The 23,185-nt window shown below is 37.5% G+C and overlaps 1 protein-coding gene across 6 annotated transcripts in view; it reads left to right on the top strand.

Moving 5' to 3' along the window:
* Positions 1–23,185, top strand: part of SGK3 (serum/glucocorticoid regulated kinase family member 3) — a 62,141-nt gene that overhangs the window by 30,864 nt on the left and 8,092 nt on the right. For all 6 annotated transcript variants that reach the window (XM_072852393.1, XM_072852388.1, XM_072852389.1 and 3 more), the window contains exons 2-10: positions 1,601–1,800; positions 6,614–6,697; positions 8,646–8,718; positions 11,583–11,658; positions 17,425–17,512; positions 19,507–19,556; positions 20,880–20,937; positions 21,734–21,817; positions 21,917–22,048. In XM_072852393.1, coding sequence (XP_072708494.1) covers positions 1,723–1,800; positions 6,614–6,697; positions 8,646–8,718; positions 11,583–11,658; positions 17,425–17,512; positions 19,507–19,556; positions 20,880–20,937; positions 21,734–21,817; positions 21,917–22,048 — 723 coding nt within the window. In that variant the 5' untranslated portion in view covers positions 1,601–1,722. The remainder of the gene's footprint in view (positions 1–1,600; positions 1,801–6,613; positions 6,698–8,645; positions 8,719–11,582; positions 11,659–17,424; positions 17,513–19,506; positions 19,557–20,879; positions 20,938–21,733; positions 21,818–21,916; positions 22,049–23,185) is intronic.

Genomic DNA, 23,185 nt, shown 5'->3' with positions numbered 1-23,185 from the left:
AGAAACCAATTTGAAACTCAAAGTCTGTGTAACTGTCTTGGATGAGCTGCATTATAGTCAGCTGAAGGCAGGGGGGAAGCTTAACCCTGCTCAACCCTATAATTACCTAATCAGTGAAGTAGGGAGCAATCAAATTAAGGTAAATGCAGATGTAACTAAAAATAATTCTTGAAATATGTTGCAGTATGGATGATCTGTCACTTAGTTGTGATTACAGTGCTTTCAAACACTCCTTTTTGTTTAAAGTCACCAGATAGATCTTTGAAAATTACTTAATTTTAAATGGCTACAGGAGGAATAATAACATGAAGCTTGAACCAGAGAGATGATCTGGCTTCTGAGAACAAGAAAAATAGTCAACTGGCTGACTGAGACTAGTTGGGTATCGAGGACAAACCTTTTCACTGGATTCCAGGGGCTTTGGCCTTCGTGCCAACTTAAATATGGGTGTCTCTCAAATAGCAGAATTGCATTGGATTAGTTTGTGCTTTTTGGAAATTTATGATATGAAAAATACAGTTCACTTTTATACTTCCCTGTTTTAAGAAGATAGGGAGTTAAATGTTGACCTGGGCGCTCCTTTTTCCTCCGGCTGTTTTGAAGAGAACTGAGGTCTCCTCTTTCTGAAAAATTTTTCTCATGTTTGTAAGTTGGTCAGACACACAGTCTTCTAAAAGCTGAGCTGCAGTCACTGAAACACTTCAGATGGCCGTTGCAGGCCTGAACAGGGGGTTGTAGCTATGTAGCATTAATTTCAGCTGCTCTTAGGCAGTGCTAAAGTTCTTGTTGTTTGCAGTGGGGTCCAGTAAACAACTGGCTTGTGCTCAAGGCAAATGTGGAGAATACTGTCCCTCAGTGAGTAAACAGGCATCTAGTTAATACTAAGCCCTCTGCCTTTTTGGTGGTTTTATCCTCTCTCGTCTTGTGCCCTTCTCAAGTTCTGCAAGGAAGCTAACTGTTCTACTGGAGGGAATGGATGACCGTACTGTTCTGCTAAACACAAAGTATGCCAAGTATGGGGGAAGAGGGGGCAGAGAAGATAAATATTCAGACAGACACATGATGCTACCTGTGTCCCTCTCTAAAGTTCACATGAAAAAATATTTTTTCTCATGTTGTCTTTCATCTTTGATGTGATAATTAAATACACTGAGCATGTTCTGACAAATCTGAAATGCCCTCTGGTACAGACTCATGCAGTTGAAAACCTTTGGTTTTGAAATAAACTGTTCTGAATGTACATGTCAGTGGCTTTTCTCAGGTGTCTGATACCAGGTTGTCATCTTTATTTCTTCATGCTTTATCTTTGTTCCTTCAAAGTATTGTCTGTAGTGGGCCCAAATCTGTTTCCAGTATGTCTACACAACTCGGGGATTTTTGGGTTTTTTTGTGTGCACTTGTGTCCTTAGAGAACATGAGTGGTTTCAGTGAAACAACAAAGGACCACAAGCATGAAAGAGTTTGCAAAATCATAATGATTATGGCTGTATATGTGCATAGTAAAGTGCATTTCCTGCCAGGAAAATTTCTTGTCACACAGGTTTTAGCACTGTGAGTTAAGTGTTCCTGTACTTAATTTTCCTTTTATGTTTACTTTAAGATTACATGATGGAATTCACATTTTCTCAAGAAAAGCTACGTATCTTGGATCAATACCGTTGAAGATACCTTCTGATCACAACACCCAAAGCAGGGTCCTGTAACAGATTTGTCAAAAGAACAATGGATCTCAAAGAAAGCTGCCCAAGCGTTAGCATTCCCAGCTCTGATGAACACAGAGAGAAGAAAAAAAGATTTACTGTAAGTATGTAGGAGTCTAAGCACTGTAGGCAAATGCATAGGCTATTAGTGCCTGGAAGTGCTACTTTCTTTTTTTTCTTAATAGGAAGCTTGGTATTATTTTCAGCAGATTTATGGAAATCTGTTCACTTGCTCTTGTGAGTACTGGCCATAGTCCAGCGTGAGAAGTTGTGAATGTTTTACAGTGTTTAACTGTGTTGCTTTCTGCAAAAATAATTTGGCTTTACAGATTTCTGGTATTTTTACCCCCAAATAGCAGCATTTTCTCATATAAAATACATAAGTGTCCAAATCCAGGGATAACATTTTGGTACCAAATCAGATTAAGATGTGGCATCCTACACTATTTTTCATAAAAACATTTATTTTGTAAAGGACTAAAGTGTGGTTTTGGTTTTTGTTGGGTTTTTTTGTTTTGTTTGTGGGGTTTTTTTTTTAATGGCCAGTTTTTTCATAGATACCATATTCTACTTTTATAATTTTTTGTGTAAAAGAAAAAAAATATAAACTATCAAATTTTTGAAAGACTTTTTTTCTATCTTCCTTCCTGTTTTCTGATTCTAATGCCTGTGGGTTTTTTCCTATCCTGTTCCCATTTCCACTCCTTGTCATTCCCCTCCCTCTTCCTTTTTTGGCCTCCCACTTTGACTTGCTTTCTGGAAGTAAAGTCTTCCCATTCTGTGGGGAAACTCTTTGTATTGCACACTGAAAAATAGTGTGGCATGGATTTTTGTTTTGCTTATATGTATGCTAGGATATAAAGACAGCATCATAATACTTCTTTAAAAAGCTCAAACTATTTCATTGCTCTTGTGCAACTTCCTCTAAGCTTTTTTTTTGGGGGGGGAGTGACTTAGTCACTCTTCCGATGTGGAATGCAAACACCCTTAGACTGAAGTGCTGTCTGAAGAATACAACAAAACAAAGATTTACTTTGAGTTATGTATCTGTCTTTCCTCTTCACCTCCCCTCCTCAGAAAATAATAATGCTATTTGATTCTACAAGTGTATCAAGATGTAATTTGGGGAAGGAGTGTGCTGGTAAAGGGAACAAGCAAAAGAGAACTTGACTAATACTTTAAACTGCTGCGTGCATGTGAAACTCAAATGAGCAGGAAAAACTTCATAAAAGTCTGAACTTGAGCAAAGCAGGTTTGTTTTATTGCGTCAGTGGTGGCAGTCCTGCTGTTAAAATGTGCCAATGTGGTACATTGGTGGTACATACTAGTGTTGTGATTTCCAGGTCATTTTACCTAAAGATCTGTGTAACAACCTTAGCAACTTAAAGGCACTTTCTTTGGGCGTGCCCTTTAGAAAGCTGTACAAGCAAGAGTAGGAAACTTCAGAAATTGGGGGTTGAGGGAGGGAGGGAAAGGAATCCAACCCAGCTTGTACTGTGGAGGTACACTTTGTCTTGGCAGCTTCTGCTTTCTGCATCAATTAGCAGCTTGACAAGAACTGCTTTTCACAACCAAGCTTTTGAGTATTATCGCATATATTTTAGGATTTGATAACAGAAGTGAGGGTCATACTAAACTTCATGGTAGGAACTGTGAATTCCAGCATGTGTCTGTCGGTGCTTTTACTGTGTCTCCTCTTTTGTAGCTGTGTTGTACTGACAGGCTCCTGTCATTACTGCTTTTGGAGGGGAGAGAGAGAGGGATGTGGGGGCAAACAGTTATTAACAAATGTGTGGTAGGTATAGCTGTCTGTTTCTGATAGCAATGTTAGTGCCATTTCCATAAAGAGCAATAAGAACCTTAGGGTGAAAGAAAATGTTAAAGTGATAAAGGCTAGGAAAGACTTCAGGTGGGTATTTTGTATAATCACCTTACTGTCACTTACAGTATATATCACTACTGCTTCTGAGACTATTCTAGAATCTTACTGGTCTGAATAGAAACTATGAATTCCGGCTCAAACCTTGCAGTGGCTCACTTAATGCTGGCATGGAAACAAGACAAGTATGTGCAACTTCGCTTTTTACTAGCTGCTCTTTTTCCCCTCACATGTGTTCTGACGAAGCATTTTTAAAAATTATCTTGCCTCTGTGCAGTCCTCATTCTGATAAATGAGTCAAGCTTTTCAGTTTTGTCTTTGTAAATGAACTCTTCATTCCTCCTGAGCATTTTCCTAACATTTTATTGAATATTTGATTAGTTTTTATTAAATACAGCATGCATTTGATATATTTACTACCAATATTTTTTCTTGACTAATAATTTAATGTTTGAATTTTTCGGGCATTCTGGCAAGGAAGCTTTTTTGCTTCCACTTAATTTGTGGTGACCAGCCTCTATGTATATCCACTCTAGTTCACTGTCCTGTCTTTTTCTAAAGATTCAGCATTCACTTTCTTCATAAAAAGAGCAAAATACTTGCCTGTTTTGGACCATATATAGGCTATATTAATTGCTATTCTGTCCTTGCTGCATAGTGGGCCACTTTCTTTTGCCTGTTTTGCCAGATAGCTTTGTTTTGGATTTCTTGCTTTTATCCTTATGCTGTTTGATGTCTGATGCTTAATTTTCTTCTTCTGACCTGTTCTGTTGTCTCCCCTGACACCCCAATGATATACAAGCTTATTAAGAAATCTCTTTCAAGGGTGCTGTTTGTCTGATTAAATCTGAAAACTTTGTCTCAGACCTGTGATGTATAATACTAATCCCCAACCCTATGGAAACTGTGGAGTTGTTTTTATTTTGTTGTCAATAAGTAGTTTCCTTACTTTCTCAATGCTTGCTTTCTTGAAATCAGAAAACAGCCTACCTTTTACTTATCTTTGTTTAATACAAATTGAATATTTAATCCAGAAGCATAAGCTACCTAAACAGAGTTGGAGCCTTTTAATTTAAGTGACTTCTTTTGTAAAGAAATCTGTCACATCCAGAAATAGCTGGACCCTATCCTATCTGTATCTGGGAAGGTAGGTTATGGTGATGATTGTGATGTTTTCAGGAATTCTGTTTCTTTTTCTTCCTTTTTCCTTTCTCAGAGCTTTGTGCTATTTATCCACATATTATAAGGTGTGGATGCATCTTATCTATTTTTCAGAAGTTTTCTAGTTTTGGTTTAGGAGCAATTAGATTTGAAAAGGTTATTATCTAAGTAAGGCTAGGTTCCTCCCCCCCGCCTTTCTAGAAGCAGGCATTGCACGTCTCTCTAAATAATTACATAGGTGTAGCTGATAGTAGTAATACAGCCCAAAGACATCTTATGTTTTTGGGTTTTACCAAATTCTTTGTAGATATCACATGTGTTCTTACTGTTCAGTGCTTCTGTAACTATTGAACTTGCAGTTTCTACTTTGCTGGGTATGCAAGAGTTTCGGTGATGGTGTGAACTGGATGACCTCATGGGTTGTTTTTTTTATACACTCTCATGTAAAAAATGTTGAATGTGTCATTTGTTCTACAGCTAGCTACTCCAAGGACAAAACTGTTCTAGTTTAGACATTGATAAGGAGGTGGATATCATCTTGTATCCTAAGTTATCCTCGCCTGTGCACTTTGCAGTCTGTGCGTTTTGCCCTGCTAATTTAAGAAGTTGTCCATGGCTTGCTTCTTAAGCTTGTTGGCATTGATCTGCCATGCAGTCATGGGGAGTGAAGATACTGTGTGTTTGAGCATTATTTGCAGGACTTGATTGCTGTATAAGATACCTAGTTCAGGAGGACAGTACTTAAGTCTTTGCAGCTGAAGCTTTTGCTGTTTACAGTCTGGGGAGGCTCTAGAAGGTGTGTAGCTAGGTTTTATGCTAATGCTTGTTTAGCAGTATAACAGAGAGCTAGTTTTCTAAGTAGAGTCTCATCAGCGTCCTACTGGGTGCTTCTGTCCAGCCTCTTGTGTTCCCCAGGGAAGACTGAGAGCAGCTTATTTGAGCAGTTAACGTAGCATGCATGAATGCAGATCTCAGGCTAAGGAGCTGATGGTGGTGGCTGCTACTTCCACTGAGGGAGTTAAAGAGAGGTGAGCTGCTGTTGCAGGACAGAAGGGAGACTGGAGCATTGGTCCAGTTTTCTACATCAGGAATTATCAGCCTTCTGCGCTCATTTCCTTGCTGTGCCTGTCCTCTCCCCTGAAGAAATAGCCAGGCTCTGTCGGGAAGCACAAGAAGGTGCAGAAGGGAGGTCAACTTGTTACGTAATAGACGGGAAAAGCATGCTGGACACTCAGCTGTCAACCAGATTTATGAAGCCAGGGACTGACAATCTGTCTAGTTATTAGAGTCCTCTGCTGCCATGGGATTTGAATGGCCAGAACTGTGCAGCAGGTTCCAGCTATGCCTCCCTTGATCCCAGTGCTGTGTATTATGTGCTGTATTTCAGCCACAGCAGCATTTTTCCCGCCCCAAACGATTGTGTCATCTGCCAGGATCCTGACTATATGTCTTCAAAATGTTGCAAGGAACAGTTATCTTTTTAACTGCCTTCCATATGTGCTTTGTCTTTAGGTTATGGTGAAGGCAGTCTTCAGTATTTAAATGATTTACTTCCTATTTCCTAGCAAATTTTTATAGACTGCTATCTGATGGCCAGGTATTCTTGTTGCATATGAACTAATTTATGAAACTCCATTAAATCAGCTTAAACACCAGGTAAGCAAAAACTATTTCTGTAAAATACCAGACTCTTCTAATTGTTCTTTTAATCATTTGTGTTGATGTCTGTGTGACAGCTGTAAGAAATACATAGCTCAACAAGTACATTTACACAATAAATTTAACAACCTGCCCTTATTTCCACCACAGGATTAAACCTGGGAGGTTTTATTAAACTTTGCTGTTGGCAATAACTTTATCTTTGTTACTACAGGTTTACAAAGTGTTGGTCTCAGTTGGCAGAAATGAATGGTTTGTCTTCAGACGGTATGCAGAGTTTGATAAACTCTACAATACAGTAAGTAAAAGGCAAGCTATGAAATCATGCCAGAATAGTGCAGAGTAACACTTGTTTGCAATATTATGGTTTGGGTTAATTCCCTCATTGAGGAGTTTGAGTGAACATTCTATAACCACAGGAGCCTGTTTTAAAGAAAATGGCAGGGTGGGGTTTTTAAAGTTTGGTTAGTTTGAATTTCAAACTCAAAATCTACTTATCTGTCACTTTTGTTTTATTGTTGCTTGGGATCCTAGTGTAACGAGAGAAACGTCCAATTTACTAGTTGTCAAAACATCTTAAATGTGCATTTGTTCGTGATGGTAAAAATCACTGCAAAACTTCAAACATCTAGATAGATACATTTCTCCTAAAATAAGTGTTTTACTTTGAAGTACTGAAAGCAATGAACAAATCCTTGTTTCTTAATATAAACTTTCTGGTCAGTCAGTCATGGCAATTGCTACCTGCAGTTTCATAGCCAAATTTTGTGGCAGTGGTCCAAATAAAATGGGCCTCTTCAGTAACTAAGTATGGATTTCTTGGGTTCATTGCTAGAAGAGGATTTTGCCCCTTTTACATAGTGGGCAAGTGGGGCAAATACTTGCTCAGTTGTGCAGTCTGTTACATGTCCTGTGTCCATACTCTAGTTCTTCATGTTTAGAGCCCACAATTTTTGCTTTAACAGAAGAAGAAATAAATCCTCTGTGATCCCCATAAAAAAATATTACCACCTGCTTATCTGTGTGTCCATTTCCCTTCCGTTGCCCCTATGGGAAGTAGTCAGGCTTTTCTCCCTTTTGCCTCACTGTACATGGATTTATATGTGACAGTGGTATACAAATGCAGGCAGTGAGCTTGGCGCTGTCTTACAAGGTCTGAGCTGAAGTCAGCCTGGATGTAGTATGCTATGCTTTGTCTGCATCTTGGAAGACACTTGCAAGTGATGTAAAAACAAAGTATCCCCTTATCAGTACCTGCAGAGTGAGTGTTGGTGATACTGTTCCCTTTGCCGCATTCTCTTGCTATTCAGATTAGCATTGCTCTGCTGAAGTTTGTTCAGCACTGGTCTTTCTAGTGCGCATAGAGGTGGAGGTCCTGTGGAAGCATAACCGGGAGGATATTTAGTCCAGTTTCTATTCAATGTAATTCATATAGTATAGTACACCAAAAAGAACTTGTGTTGCTAACTGGGAGAGGTACTGATGTTTCTTAAGGAAAGAAGAATTGCCAGCTACTGTATTAGAAGACTACACTATTAAAGAGGATGAGAGTAAGATTGTTCTTCCTGAAGCGCTTGAAGATGAAGCAAATGTAATCAAGGCTTGGCTCGTGTCAGATTTTTTTGATAAATTCAGTGCTGTTGTATACAGTCTTCTGGTCAGTTTATAAAGTGTAGAATATAATCAAATTATCAAATGCAGTATCATAAAACAGGCTGTTCATATATTTAAAATTTTGACTTAGGGGTAGACCACCTGTGGTTTCTGAAGCTTTAAGAATGTTGTTTGGGCAAAACTCAGCAGCCTGTATACCCAACCCATCCTAAACCTCACGCATACATCCCTATGTAAGCAGGCAAGAAAAAAAAAACAAACCCGAGAAAGAGAATTGATGGAGGAAGGAAGAAAAGAGGATAATAAAACCAACATTTAAATTCTAGCCTACTTTTTAAATCTGGGGCAAGTGGAAAATCATTTTGCCAGTATTGCAGAAGATAGCTGCAGGTAGTCCATAGCTTTCTGAGATGGCCTTTGAATTTAAAAGGGTATGGCTGGTGCAAACAAGCTGAGTACAGGTTGTTTTGGGTTTGCTTTTTTTCCCCTAAATGTATGAGTGTATGAGAGGCAGAGAGGAGCAGAATTACTAATAATCAGATGTTCAAACTGTTCGTCAGAAAACAAACAAAATGCAATTATTTCTAGGTACTTTGATGTCTAAGCACAATCCAATTGTGTTTTGTTTACAGCTGAAGAAGCAATTTCCCACCATGAGCCTGAAGATTCCAGCTAAAAGAATATTTGGAGATAACTTTGATCCTGGTAAGTTATCATCTTGTTACTCATTTTGTCAGTTTCTTTATATGAAAATTGATCTATTCCAGCCTACAAGAAGCTATCTTAGATGAGTTTTACACCAGTCCTCAAAACAGTGACTAAACCAAAGTTTAGTCATGCTTCAGTCAAGAACAGGAACTAGCGTAGGTAGGTATTCTACCTTGTGATCTTGAACAAAGTATTGCTTAGTGGTCCAGCGCCTTACTTGTGCTGAAAGCCATAGCTCCTCCCAGCCCTCCCATATTCAGGATTGTGAGAGATTCTGAACTGTCAGGTGTGTAATCTTTCTTCTATAAAAGCAAAAGCCAAAACCTAAACTCTTCTAAACATATGCCTAGTGAATTTTAACCTTCCTTTGTGTGACTTTTTTTTCCCTTCTGAAAAATGAAATAACTAAAGGAATTATCTTTGAAGGCTTTTGTACTCTCTGTATCTAAATATGCTTCCTTGTACAGTTTATATGAAAATGAACCTCTTTCTGTTGTTGTTCCACTTACAGAAGCCTGTCTGATATGAACATGATGTGATCCAGTTAGCAGTGATAGGTTCCAATTAAGCTTGCTCTGTCCCCATCAAAATACTAATGGAGAATCACTTGTAAAGTGCATTGAATTAACCTAGGTGGCACCACTGATGAATAAATAAAAAAGCAAATGGGAGGCTAGGCCTTTGCTCTGTGTGTTTGTACCCTTCATTCAGGCCATTTTTACTTAAGGGTTTTCCTGATGGTCATTGGGAACCTCCCACCCTCCCCTGGCTTGCTGATGTGATCAGACTGTGTGTGTAGTTTCACCTCCTTCTGCACCTATTTCAAGCATGTAATTTTCTCCTTTGCTGAAGAACAAATAAATCCAAAGATGTTGAACTTCTTGGGATGTGTTGTTCTGGGGTTTTGAGAGTTGTTTCAAGCAAATTAATTTTTGGCAGTGACAGTTCATCATCTGGATCCTGACATGAGACTCCCTTTTATTTTTTTTATTAAAATAAACAAATACAGGTATCCAGACTCTGATGTCCTCTTCTGATGAAGATGTAAATGATTGCTGAAAGTTTTATGTATATTATGTCTACAGGGACTTCTTGTTTTGTTTTGGTTTCTTTCCTTTTCTCTGACCTTGGGGTTTTCAGAGCTGGCTGAAGACCTAGTAATGTCATGCAGTCTGGTTTGCTGTACAACCAAATGTACAGATGGATTTCTTGGAGTCAAATTTAGGAAACTGGAGTTTAAATGGGGGGATACCCTAAAACTTTATTAAAACTATATATGTAAAACAAAGTCTTCAGACTTGTTTTAAATTTCTGTGAACTATCCTGAAATCCTTGAAGCATGAGAAACTAAATAGTTCTCCAGATGTTTCTTGCTGGGGGGCAGGGTGGAGATGGAGCCATGATGCTCATTTAAATAATTCTTTATCTTAACACTGATTTATGGAAGCTTTGATGTAATGTTTCTGCTGGTTTCTGAAATAAGTTACATACTTTACAAATGGTGAAAAGGTATTTTACTTCTGTTAGTCCATACTTGGGTATGCAGCATTGTACTATTGCATTAGGGTCGTAAGTGCAGTAGAGTGAAACGTACATATCCCTTTTCCCAGAATCTACCAAAAATACTGTCATAACATACATTGTCATCTAAACACTCCACTTTTATGTCACTTAGGTTATTTCAAAATGAATCTTGTTTTAACTTCAAAAATGGGGCAGAGGGAAATCATAGAAACCAGTCAGAATACAGAACTAGAAAATGACAGCATACATTTGAGCTGATGGGATGCAGGTGTTTTATCTTCAACAACATGGATGGCTCTGGAGGCTTAGCGTGGCTGATTGCATTGTACCTCCACCATACTGAAACTGCTGATGTTGGTGACTCCCATAATATATTTATGCAGATTTATCTTCCTGTTTGATGTCAGTAATTTGGGATTATTAAACACCCTGGCAAGGGTTTAGGGATTAAATCCCTGAAACAATATGAACATTTTTCTTAATATTTGAAATGCAGCTTTTAATTGAAATTTAATTTAAAGTTTTAATAGTTGTCAGTAATCTATATGTGACAGAAAGAGTCATTGGAATACCTTAGAAGTTAATACACAAGTTAAATGTTCTTTTTCCATACAAATTATTGTTGATATGAGTAATGAAAGACAAGATTATTCTGTTTTACACTTTGTTTAAGGTTAGAGCTCTTTCTGTTTCAAGTCCCTTGTGTATCTTTCCATATTGCTAAAGAAAAGTTACATGTTTCAAGCTTTGGATGAGGGTGGAGATTCTGAGGATTTTATTTTTTTTTAAGTTAGAGATGATGTCCAAAATGAGGGGGGAAAAAAAGGCATTTTATGTAGTTATCTTTAATGGTTACTTTTGAGTGCCTGCTGGCTGGATGAATTGTGCAACTTTCCCACTGCCATACGTATATTATGGAAATATGCTGCTTGGTGGGACTGTTCGTGTAAAAACTTGACTTGTGCAACTGATGTCAAGTTTTGCCTGTGGCTTTTTTCTGAGTGGAATCAGGTCCTGAGGGGCTCACGCATGCAGTGAAGGCTGCACAGGTTAGCCCACTGTGGTTACACACTGCTCTTGAAGCACTTCAGTGCACTTGTAATCCACCTGGCTTTCTATCTTTTCAGATAGTGCAGCAGAGAAACTGACATGTGTTCTCTCACCTCACTTGAATGTTTTAAGCTTGTGATTTTCATATACAGAACCAGTTGTGAACCAATCTCTTTTTACCTGCTGTTGAAGTCCTAAAAAAGCCTAAACTTTAAAATAAGTTTTTTTCACAAGCTGACTGATCATTCTAATAAATCTATGTCCTTTTATGTCTCTTTTTTTACCAGATTTCATTAAACAGAGAAGAGCAGGACTGAATGAATTCATTCAGAATTTAGTTAGACAGCCAGAGCTATGCAATCAGTAAGTAATTTCATTTCTATTTTATAAGGGCTATTTAAAAGACATGACATGTCAAATACAAAATTGCAAATTAAGTACTTTTAACCAGAAAATGTATTCTACCTGTTCAGTGCTCTGAAGTATAATAAATAAACTTAATATGGCTGTTCATTCCTTCAGGAAAAATCTACAGACTGATGAACAGTATGAAGATGTCTTTGTTTTCTGAAAACTGATCTACAAATAAGCTTGCAGGCAATTAACTGATTTTTAGTTCGAGGCACAGATTTCAGTGTGAACTGTTGCTGTAGGGCAAGTGTTTGTTTTGCCAATAGCTTTACTGTTTAAACACGCTACTGTCACTTGCTACTACATTGTCCTTCTGGGAGTAAGTCACTGCCTGCATCCTTTTGTTAGAGCAGTTCATGTGTCTGCTAAGAACTTCTTAAGCCTATTAACCAAGTAGCTTAATCAGCTTGCTTAGGTGGTTTGGGATAACCAAGCTGACCTGCCTAAAGCAAATGAATAAGCTTGCACATAAACTTTTCTGTCAGAAGAACTGCAGGCGCGTTAACCTCCATCAGTGGGATGGTGATGAAGGAGAGATGGTGATATGCTAGAGTCCGCTTCAGTTAAATCTGGAGGATAGCACTTTGTGTGTGAACTTATTTGGGGGGTAAACTGCATTTTTCTCTCAGTTTAAATCTATACCTAATCAGTTTAAACGAAATCCATGCAGCTTTCTGTGTTACTTGAACTAGTAAAATGGTAAAGCTCTATGTTTGGCTTCAGTGTTGAGTAAATGTCTTTAATAGGTATGCTTTGTTTAATTAGCCTACGTGTATAACCCGTGAAACTGCCAGTTTCCCACAGGAAAAAAAAATCTCTAACAGAATATTGCTGCAGTTTGCAGTCAGATTTTTTTTTTCCCCCCAACAAATGAACTATTTAATGTCCTATTAACCTGAAATATGTACTTCCTTTCTTTTTTGGAAAAAGAGGAGCATTTTCTATATACTTCCTTGTGATTAAGTGGAAAAAATTTCAAAACAAAGTCTTTATGGTGGAATAGTTTTCCACTAGAGCGAATACTGTGAGGTTTGTGGTCGTAGTCATGTTCTTCTCTGGGAAAGAATAGAAAGAACTTTAAAATAACTATTTGTTGAATGCTAATTGGGTTTGTTACATTAGGAAAAGACACTGGTTTTATTTAGCACAATCTCCTCCCCTGTTTGGTTGTCAGTATGTCCAAGTACAAAATATTTTGTCTCAAAGCATACTACATTTGTTCTCCAAAGGTAAAATGGAACTTTTCTTTTTTTTATGCACATCACGAAACTGTATGCTTAAAAAAAAAGCCAAACCTCAAATCCACTTGCCACCTTAAATTTTTGTGAGCTTTTTAAAATTGTTTTACTCTCAAATGCAGCTGTAGCTGAATCTATGTTCTTTAACATGGCACTTAGTCTGTCTGATCCATTAAAACTAACTTAAACCACTATTAAGAAATGGGTCTTATAAAGTGTTTTGGTGCTGTTGAAACTGTGTTAAATAAAAAGGTTATTAGGCATAGTTCTATAATAAAAACAAAACAGAGACTGAAGTTTGTCTTGGGCTGTTCTCCTCCACCCCACCCTTAAAGTAACAGTGATTTATGTGGGAGAAAAAGCAAGCCTTTAAGTCACAATTCAATGCAAAAGCATTTAATTTTATAGTAATTTCTGTGTTGTTTTTCTTTTAATAACTGCAAGGTACTTTGTTTTTCTGGAGTGAGCTTTTACTTTTTGCAGTGCTCCATTGCAACAAATCATATTAATAATTACATAATCTGTCACCTTTCCTATGTGCCAATAAATGTTGTTAGTGAAGAAATACCAGAACTTTTATGACCTTGGTTGTTTGGGGATTTTTTGTAAAATCTGCTAGAAACTACTCAAGGAATATGTGGTGACTGGGTCTTCACAGCTAGTCCACATCCTTGCTTTCTTAGGCTGTTTTGCTTTAATGTGCTAATTAAATTTGATATTTGGTAAAATAACTTCTATAAAGTTAGTAATATACAAGGAAGACTTAGGGGGTTATGCATTCTCACAGAACTTTAAGGAAAGTCTACCTTCCACTACATCTTTTAAGCATTAAAACCAGTATCAGGATGCCATATTTTTAAGTCCTACCTAGGAAAACTGTTTCACTAAAAGCTTAAGGGTGGTTCATGATGATGTCCTCATTTCTGGAAGGGAAGGCACCTGAACATCTGAACTGAAAAGCATAAATGTCAGATTCAGTGTGTCCAAGATGGTAATATTTACATTATCCTTGGAAACATGGAGCACTGTTTTCTTTTCTTTTTTTCTTTTTCCTCCTTCACCAGACTTTGTTCTTGGCTGTGATGTGTTTGTTGAATATTGTATCAATGCCAAACCTTTCTGCTTGATAATAAACCCAACTAAAATGTAACATGCATTAAAGTGATTAGAGAGACCCTGTAATGGTTGATAAGGATTTTCCTGCAATCACTGTCAGATGAAACATGGGGCAAGATGGATCATTGGCTTAGGCCGAATTGGGAATTAAGTGGACTAGCTTCAAGCTGCATATACTCAGCTAACTGTATCTGACAGAGAACTTGCTCTCATGGATAGAATGCAGATGTTGCAAAAAAAAAAAAGAAAAAAGGTCAGAAAGGATAGAGATCTGGTAATGTGTCCCCTTTGCTCACTGAACAGGAGCTGGGAGTTTTACTTGTGAGCACTGTGAGGCCCCTAAATCACTGAGCAACTATTCAAATTGGGCTGCTCGCCCCCTCCAATGTAGGTCTTCACTGAAAAAGTAATTCATTTAATTGTCTATCAGAACATGTCCAAAGAAAATCTGTTTGAATCCAAATGTATAATAGAGAATGCATTAAAGATGTAATGTAGTTACTTTTAAGTAGTCCAAAGTAGCTCCTTAATGAAGATAAGAACATTTGCATAATACTTGAAGAACTCAAGGATGACAATACCGTGCAACCTCTATGGGGAAATGAGTCATCAGTTCTTTAAGTGAGAAGTGGGGTTCTGCATTTGTTCCCTAGAAGAAAATCGGAGTGACTAGATTTTTCTGGTTTCAAAGTCTGATGAATATAAAAATGAATATGAAACCCCTGGGTTGTAAGATCTTGCAGCCCATGTTGGGGAAAGCAAACCTTGAATTGCATTAGTTGTACTCTTTTAAAATCTTACTGTACATTATGGCTTTTTGAGCCTTTGCTTTCTGTAAGAAAGGTAGCAGTGATGGTTTTTGTTTTTATTTTGGTTTTTTTAAAGGTGTGAAGAGAGAGGAGCTGGACACCATTATTTAAATAAAGTGTGTCTTAAACATGAAGGTTCTGTCACTGGCAATTAATTTTACCACTTTGCCTCAAAATTTGTGTAACTTTTTGGGCTTGTTCATATTTGTGGGTGCATCCAGAATTTTTGTGTGGCTTCGTATATTTCTGCAGGAAGGTTAATGCAGAACAAGTATCACAGCAAGAACTGTATTTAGGCAGAGCTTGACACTCCTTTGTGGATTTCAGAGATAATCCATAAACTAAAATTATCCAGTCAATCATATACTACCAGAAAAAGTTGGTTTTGTCTGGATTTTTATGTACAACGTATATCGAGCATCCCTTTTTAAAGTGTTTGCTTGATCCTTTTAATTTGATATGTGAGGTTATTTTAGGAATAGTTTCAGTGTATTTTAAAATACTTTGAGTTAATACATGTGAGCTAATATAGCATGGAAGTCCTACCAATCTATGTAGCATTTTGCGTAACACGCTGCAATCTTGGCTAAGAAATTGGTACATTAAACTTTTTAATCACTACTTCTTAGCAGTGCTTTTAAAATTACAAATGTGAACAATGTACCATTGATCAGTTACGCTTCTGGCTGCCATGTATTGCAGAGATTGTTGAATACCTTGCAACAGTACAGCAGCCTTTTACTGGGAATGGGGTTTGTTTTGTTTTTTTCTGCTGTGAATTCAGTCATGGACAAAGTTACTATAGTAACTGTTTGAGATGTATTACAACATGCTCTATTTAATCAGCCAGTTGTCCAGAATAATTAATGCTGAAAGGTAATTAAGGTCTGGTTTTGTTGTTCCGTCTAATGAAAAGCATTAACCATAACTTTCTATTCTTGGTATTATGATATCCAAAAATTCTGAAACTTAAATTGTTGCATCATGAGCCAATATTACTACAGTATTCAAACCACAGTGACTTTTGTCTTCCTGGGACTCAGGATATAAGACAAATAGATCAGAATTTGGAGTTCATATAAGATGGGAAGAATTAAACTGAAATGATGGTCGAAAATTGTGTGACCAGTCTTGTTGCTGTATTTTACACCTGAAAGGCTGAAGGTAACTGAAACAGATTTCAAATAGGGTTTAGGAATATAGAATGTAAGTGGTGGAGACTGGGAGCCTCAGATAGCATAGGACATGAATTAGTTTCAGTAATGCTAATATGAAATACGGGAGCTGGAGAAATGTCAGAAACAGCTCATCTCTTTCTTCTGATCCTTGCTTTACAGAAGTGTGGAGGGTGAAATGGACTGAAAGTAGCAAAGCAAGTATGTCTGCTTCTTGTATAAAGCCACGCTATTTTATATATATACTAGGGATAAGATAAAAGAGCAGCTCCGTAGTAAGTTAGTGCTTTTCTTGTACTGAACGGTTCATGCAGAGTTTCCTATCAGTGGCTGCCCTGAGACCTTCTCAAATAACTTTATCTCTGAAATTTAGGTAAGATTTGTTCCTCGATAAGCAGGTTGCCTTTTCATGAACCAAAGGAACTTGAAAGATTCAAGTCATCTCTTCAAGTGGTACACAGGCTGTATGTGATACCTATTTGTTCAGGAATTAATTTCGCCTCACTTGTATTACATTATTCTTTACTCCCTCACTGTGCTGTGGTTAAGAAAGATGTTACATTCTTTTGCACTTAACTGTTGGGTAAGCCTTGCTTCCTGGGAGTGAGTTCTCAGAATTATCTTACTTTCCCTCCTTTCTCCCAGTCCTCCTCCCCCAGCTCCCACCAAGACAGAAGCTAGAAACCAATGCTGAAGTTCAAATGCATCTCCTTGGGTACGGTGGGAAGTTTGTCGTCTCTCTTGCTGGTTCCTGAAGGATAGCGTTTGTGTCCTGCAGCTTACTGGAAGGATTTCTTATGTTGTCTTGTCAGTGCCCCGCTAGAATGCACTCTGAATACAAAATCGCCATCCTCCACTTTAAAGCGAATGGGGACAGGAACGTTACTACCATGTGCCTCTTGGGACATGCACCTGTCTTTGGGATACAGACTATGTATTTAACTCTGTATTGTGTTGGACTATTTCATTAATTTTGGAAAACTAAAAATGGTTGTAAACTCTTCAGTTTTTTGAAAGAAAGTTGGTTTCCTGGTGGTTGCGAGCTAGTTAGAACTCATGCTTTGGATAGTGTTCTTTCTTCTAATAATTATCTTTTAATGCAGTTCTGCAGAGCGTTTCCTTATGAAGTCTTCACATACATATACATGTCAGTTTTTTGCAAGTGGAAAATTTTATGTACTGTATGTAACACAATTAGCGGTTGAATTATGTTGCTATAAAAGCATTTCTTGTACACAGTCCTTAATTACCAGAACTTAAATATAGAACTTTGTGATGAGTAACTCCTCTGTATGCTGCTGTTTAATCCTATGCTTCCTGTGGTTATGGCTGAAATCATGCAGATTATCGGTGTGCTAATGAAGTTAACTGTGTTTCTAGCCCAGATGTCAGAGCATTTCTTCAGATGGATAACCCAAAACACCAGTCGGATCCATCTGAAGATGAAGATGAAAGGAGCAGTCGGAAGGTAATAAAATGGAAGTAGAACAATCTTCTAAATTTTAGCTACTTGAGGGCAACCTTAGGTATATTATTTACTGAAAATTACTGGTTGGTTTTGCAATAAATCCCCTCCATGCTCTTTTAAACCAATGTGTTCCACTGGGAGCTGTAAGATATTTTTCTGACAGACGTGAACTGCGGAGAGGGGTAAAAGTGATTGCTAGCTTTGTCTTGCTTCTTCCCCACTTACTAGATGGGTTAAAGAAACACAGCTTCAGTCATAGCTTAGCTGTCACAGTTTTTGCAATCTCTTCAAAGATTCTTGCTAAGAACATCTGGCAAGGGGCAGAGGAGATCGAATATTTGTCTTTTTGTTTGCTTGTGTGTTGTTTTTTTTAAATGGGAGGAGAAATATAATTCTCTCAAGGGAAAAAATGCAGTCTTTCTAAAAGACACTTCAGGAGCAAGGATGGATTTGATTTCACTTCACATATAACACTGTGTGAGGTCTGAAGCCTCTTTTGTCACAAAAGCCACTGCATAGCTAGATGGATTCTCTGAAAATTAATTTACAGCCTCCAGAAACAGTGTTGTTTGAAAAAAGGAGTATTTCTAGGAAGGCAGAAGTGCCATATTTAAACTTATTTTCTCTATGGCTTACTTGTTGGCATACAGATGTGATGTTAGTACTTCTCTTCTTATTCAGCCCCTGTTAAAGATGTAAGAGTTGTCATTTTGGTTTGTGTGTGATCCACAGCAGATTTAGTGTTTTCCGAAAGTTTCACTTCCAAAGATGCCAGTCTTTGCTGCTTTGCTTTTTTTTTAAGTGCTTGACAGCACTGTGAGCATGGAGCAAAATTCTAATTTAAAATACCAGTTTCCTCCTCCTTTGAAAAGTATTTTAAGTAATGTGGAATGATCTAAACCTTCTGTGGAAAATTAATGATGTGTCATGCCACAACAAATTCCAAAATAGGAAGAGAGCTAATGCATAGTGGCCTGGACTATACTTTTTGATAGAAAATTCACCTTCTCATAGTTGCTGTAAGTGATGAAGCTGAAGAATAAGGAACAAAAGCCCTCAAGAAAAGAAAATCTGAAAACTTATATAGTAGGTTTTTTAAAACTGTCCAGTACCACTGTGTGATTGGCTCTTATTAGTGAATAGTAGCATCCAGCGCTGCTGTCAGTGCATTCTCTGCTTCTGTAGGAGTACTGGTTTTGTGATGCCTGACAGCCTGTCCTCAGGTAACTTGTATTTGAATGCAGTTTATCCTTCTCTGATAAAAGTCCAAAACCACAATGAGGGTACAAATACTGCTTTTTTAATCAAAAACAAAATAGAGAAAATTACCTAAATGACAGTGGCTTCCTCCTCTCCCTGTAATTTACGAATTCTGTCTGGGCGTGTGCTGGTAAGATGCATGCCATTCCTGGAATTGAGTTAGTTAACCTTTAATGTCAGGATAGAAAAGGTTGGTAATGTTTTTCTTGGGGTGGGGAGAATGTTCGCTTTTGGGTTTGTTTTTTTGGTTTTTTGTTGTTTTTTTTTTTTTAAGCACCGTGTCTTTCTTTAATTACTCTTGCATAAGCAGTGTGGGTTTAAAATTATTTTATTGGTAAGATCTTGACAAATTTAGAATAAAAGGTAGAAAATATATTTCTAGAGCAAATACAGAAAGGGTTACGTTCTGGGTGAGAAACAAGTTGTTTGTTGAAATGCTCTTAAATTTTTGTTCCTAATCTTGTCATTTATGTCTGGACACGATTATTTTATTACCTTCGTCCTTGAATATGATGAGTGTAGAAACAATTTGTGACAAGGTGATGATGGCCAGATATTTCAACTTAGGAAGTTCCCAATCTGGATGTTAGATCTCTTTAAAAATCTAATGTAACAAGTGTGAAGGTATGGATTGAGCAAATTAGTAGAGTATTTTGAAATTAATATTGGTTGAAATATAAGAGAGAATTTAAAAAAAAAAAATTAAAAATAAACCTCTCTGTCTCTCCCAACAGTTAAACTCTACCTCACAGAATATCAACTTGGGACCATCTGGAAATCCTCAGTAGGTTTCCATTAAATTGAATTAAAATGTAATTCAATTTAATGTAAATTTTTTATTTTAATGAAATTTTATTAAAATTAATTTTAAAACCTGAAAAATTAGACTGAGTGTAGTTGTTAATAGTATGAAAAGTTCTTTGGATATATGCCTTTATTTGTTGATTTGCACTGCTTGGGAGGAAGCAAAACATTGAATCCTGTGCTACATGAACAACCACTTTTAAAACATTTTTTCCTTTTCACCTTCAGATTCTGTTACTCTGCCATCCTTTCACTTAAGGATGCTATAGCAAAGATGACTTCTCTGTGTTAGGAGTGGTCACACAACTCTTTAAGAATGTGAACAGTTTCTGAAAACAAGTTTAATGCATGGCAAAGGAGCAGCTTGCCTTGTTGATACTACAAACCTAGTTACTGCAGTCATAACTTGCTTCTCTGTTTGGTGTCTTCTGTAGAATTTCTGTTCTCAGTTCTGTGTGAATCTGTGCTTTTCTCATCTAGGAGATGACTGCTATTTTGGTTTTGCTTTCCTCAGATTTGTTCTGGGTTAACAGGAGGAAATGCTTAATAGATTGCAGTAAGAAATTAAATTTAAGAGTACTTCCCTTCAGGGGCAATAAATGGAGAGGTGTATGGTGATGTAACTGTTGCTTTGGAATTTGAAAACACGGATAATTGTTTTGCTGACAAAAATATCTCTGCATTGCATTTAGGAAAAAGTGAGGGAATCCTGGGAAATAACTGAAAGGAGTGGTGATGTGGAAAGTGGAAAAACTGAGAGTGAGTTCATACGTATACACACAGAAGAGGAAGGTGTTAGGGCCTCTCACTGTAATTTTAAATGAGAGAGGAATGGATGGAGGGAAGGATGGGATAAGCAACGAGAGAAAAGAATAGATAACAAACTTGGTCCTCCTTCCCTCATCTAAGCTTGAGAATCCATTTGGCCCTCTGGAAATGAGAAATAAGCTCCAGGAAAAGTCATGGGGAAATGGAGACTTAAAAATTAAAACTAGACTGTGGAGAATAAAAGAACAGTCTTGTTCCTCCTTTACATCTTAAACTTACAAAATAAAATAAACTCAAAGGATGCAACTTGAACACTTTCCCTGGAGGAAAACAGAATTGCAAAATGAATAGGAGTCATCGTCTCCAAGGGAAGGTCTGCAGAAGTCTAGGTCTTGGGTAGAATGAAGAATAAAGGAGGGTGCTAACAGACCGTTCTTCTCTCATTACAACTGAAGTGCTACACTAGACTGCTGTACAGGTATAAAGCTTGTAATTTCTACCCAGATGACCTGTCTCCTTCCTAAATATCTTTCAGTGCTAAACCAACAGACTTCGATTTCCTGAAAGTTATTGGGAAAGGCAGCTTTGGCAAGGTGAGCTTTCTTGTAACTGTGTCTTATCCTGGTGCAAGGATGCTAGCTGGTGTCTTGTGCATAATGACTGTTGGCTGGACTTGGCCAGAGGTTTTGGAAGTGGTATCAGTCTAGGGTGGCGTATAAATTGTCGTACTGGATTCCAGTTGCTGCTTCTTTATAGCCCTGCCATTTTTTTCCTGCTGTGGCAGTTGGCTGCCTTGGTCATTTGTTGGGAGTAACAAAAGGGAGCGTTTCCCTTTCTCGTTAAGAGCAACAGGGATCCTCTGTTTCCCCCAGAGAGGAAGGGAGGTACCCCTGTGCTTATGCAGCAGCTGGAGTATGAATCGTGCGTTTCCCTTTGTTGGCGTGGACTGTTTTCTCAGACCCCTAATGCTATGGAGCAGCATGAGCAACAGCCCATTGAAAAATTAGTTAAATATTGATATTCTGCAAAGATGCAACAGAGAATCCCTCTTGAAATCTTTGGTTTTGGGTTATTTTTCAAGTTTTTGTTCTCCATTAAATTATCTTTAAAACTTACAAAACCAGCTGAAATTGATCTCAATAGAGATTCAGCAGGTCCTGGAAAATAAATGTTATAATTCAGTCTTTCATGATATCATAATGACAGATTTTACTGAACTGTAAGCTCACTCTATTGGTGATTATATTGCTGATTGACTATATTAAAAGCAAAGGAACTTTATTGTAGAAAAAATAGCACAAATACTTTACAGTTGTGCTGAAATTATGAAAATATTACGAAACGTGAACTGCAACAATCACATTTCTTCATTTGTTTTGAATTTCACAGGTTCTTCTTGCAAAACGAAAACTGGATGGGAAATACTATGCTGTCAAAGTGCTGCAGAAAAAAATTGTTCTTAATAGGAAAGAGGTGAAGAGGAATATTCTTTCTCCACCCACCTCCCTTCCTTTTTCCCTTAATTACAAATTCATTCCTGTTTTTACTTATTGATCTTTTACTTCCTTACAGCAAAAACATATTATGGCTGAACGTAATGTGCTTTTGAAAAATGTGAAACATCCATTTTTGGTTGGATTACATTACTCATTCCAAACAACGGAAAAGCTTTACTTTGTCCTGGATTTTGTTAATGGAGGAGAGGTATGTGTTGGTTGTGTTTGGATTTGAGTCTCTCTATTTTGCTAATTCTAGGTGGGAGGAACGAAATGATCTTTTACAATGGGCTGTGATCGGTATTCTCCCAGTTTTGAAAATCCTCTTATTATCTGCTGTTACTACAGACTTCTATAGCTATACGGACCCTGTTCCTCTTCTTATTGACAGCTTTAATCCCACATTTATTCATGGTTGTCAGATACAAATACTGTATTTTACAGTTACATAAATGTACCTTTATTACAAATTAATCTTATGTTGACATTTTTCCACCATGTAAAACTGTCTTCCTCTTCCGTCTGCATTAGCTGAGATGCTAGTATTTCAAAAGCAGAAGGAAGGAAACTGGTAACTGAATTTACTACATTGATATTATTGGGAACCTTGGGATTATTCTGTAGCTTTGTGTGGTCTAATTACCTCTTGCCAAATAGCCTTATCCTCAGGATTCTTTGCCTTGAAGCGATGCTATTCAATCTGAGGAGCCATTAAGTAACGTGGGGGAAAACTTGTGAAGGAAATGGAGAAAGTCTGTATATGTTTAAATACACTTCTGGAGCAGTTTGTCTTCAGCTAGGGACCTGTTGCTTTTCAAAGTCCCCAGTACTTCCAGGAGTGCTCAAGAAACTAATGTATAAACTGGTTGAATAGCCAATACACGTGAGAAGGGTATAAAATGTTGCTTCTGTTCTTTCAAAAGGTTCTGTGGAAAATCAAGGGTCTTGTAGACTAATAATGCCTGGACCTATATAGGAAGTTAGTTGTGATTGAAGAAAACAGTGTAGTGAAAAACTATTGTATGAAAGGAACTATCCAACATACATGCTTTAAAGAAGAGCTGTATGTCTTGTCACTTGCTGTGTTTTCAATTTGGTAATTTATTGGTGTAAAATGTACACATTTCAGAAGGTCTTACAGGTGCTTAAAGCAGAACAGGAAAGAAGGATGAGACAGGATACTGCTGCAGATGATAAAATTCTGGTAGCTGAAAGAGCACAGGAGAAGGGGTAGAATTTAAATAGTTTGTTTTGGCATATCTCAAGGCTTCCTATTATGTTGCTGCACCTGGATATACATAGACAAGTATAAAGTATGCTGAATAAACCAGGATGAGATATGGAC

The sequence above is a fragment of the Ciconia boyciana genome, chromosome 2 (genome assembly GCF_034638445.1).
Source record: "Ciconia boyciana chromosome 2, ASM3463844v1, whole genome shotgun sequence".
NCBI lineage: Eukaryota > Metazoa > Chordata > Aves > Ciconiiformes > Ciconiidae > Ciconia > Ciconia boyciana.
This window is presented reverse-complemented; position numbering and strand designations above follow the sequence as displayed.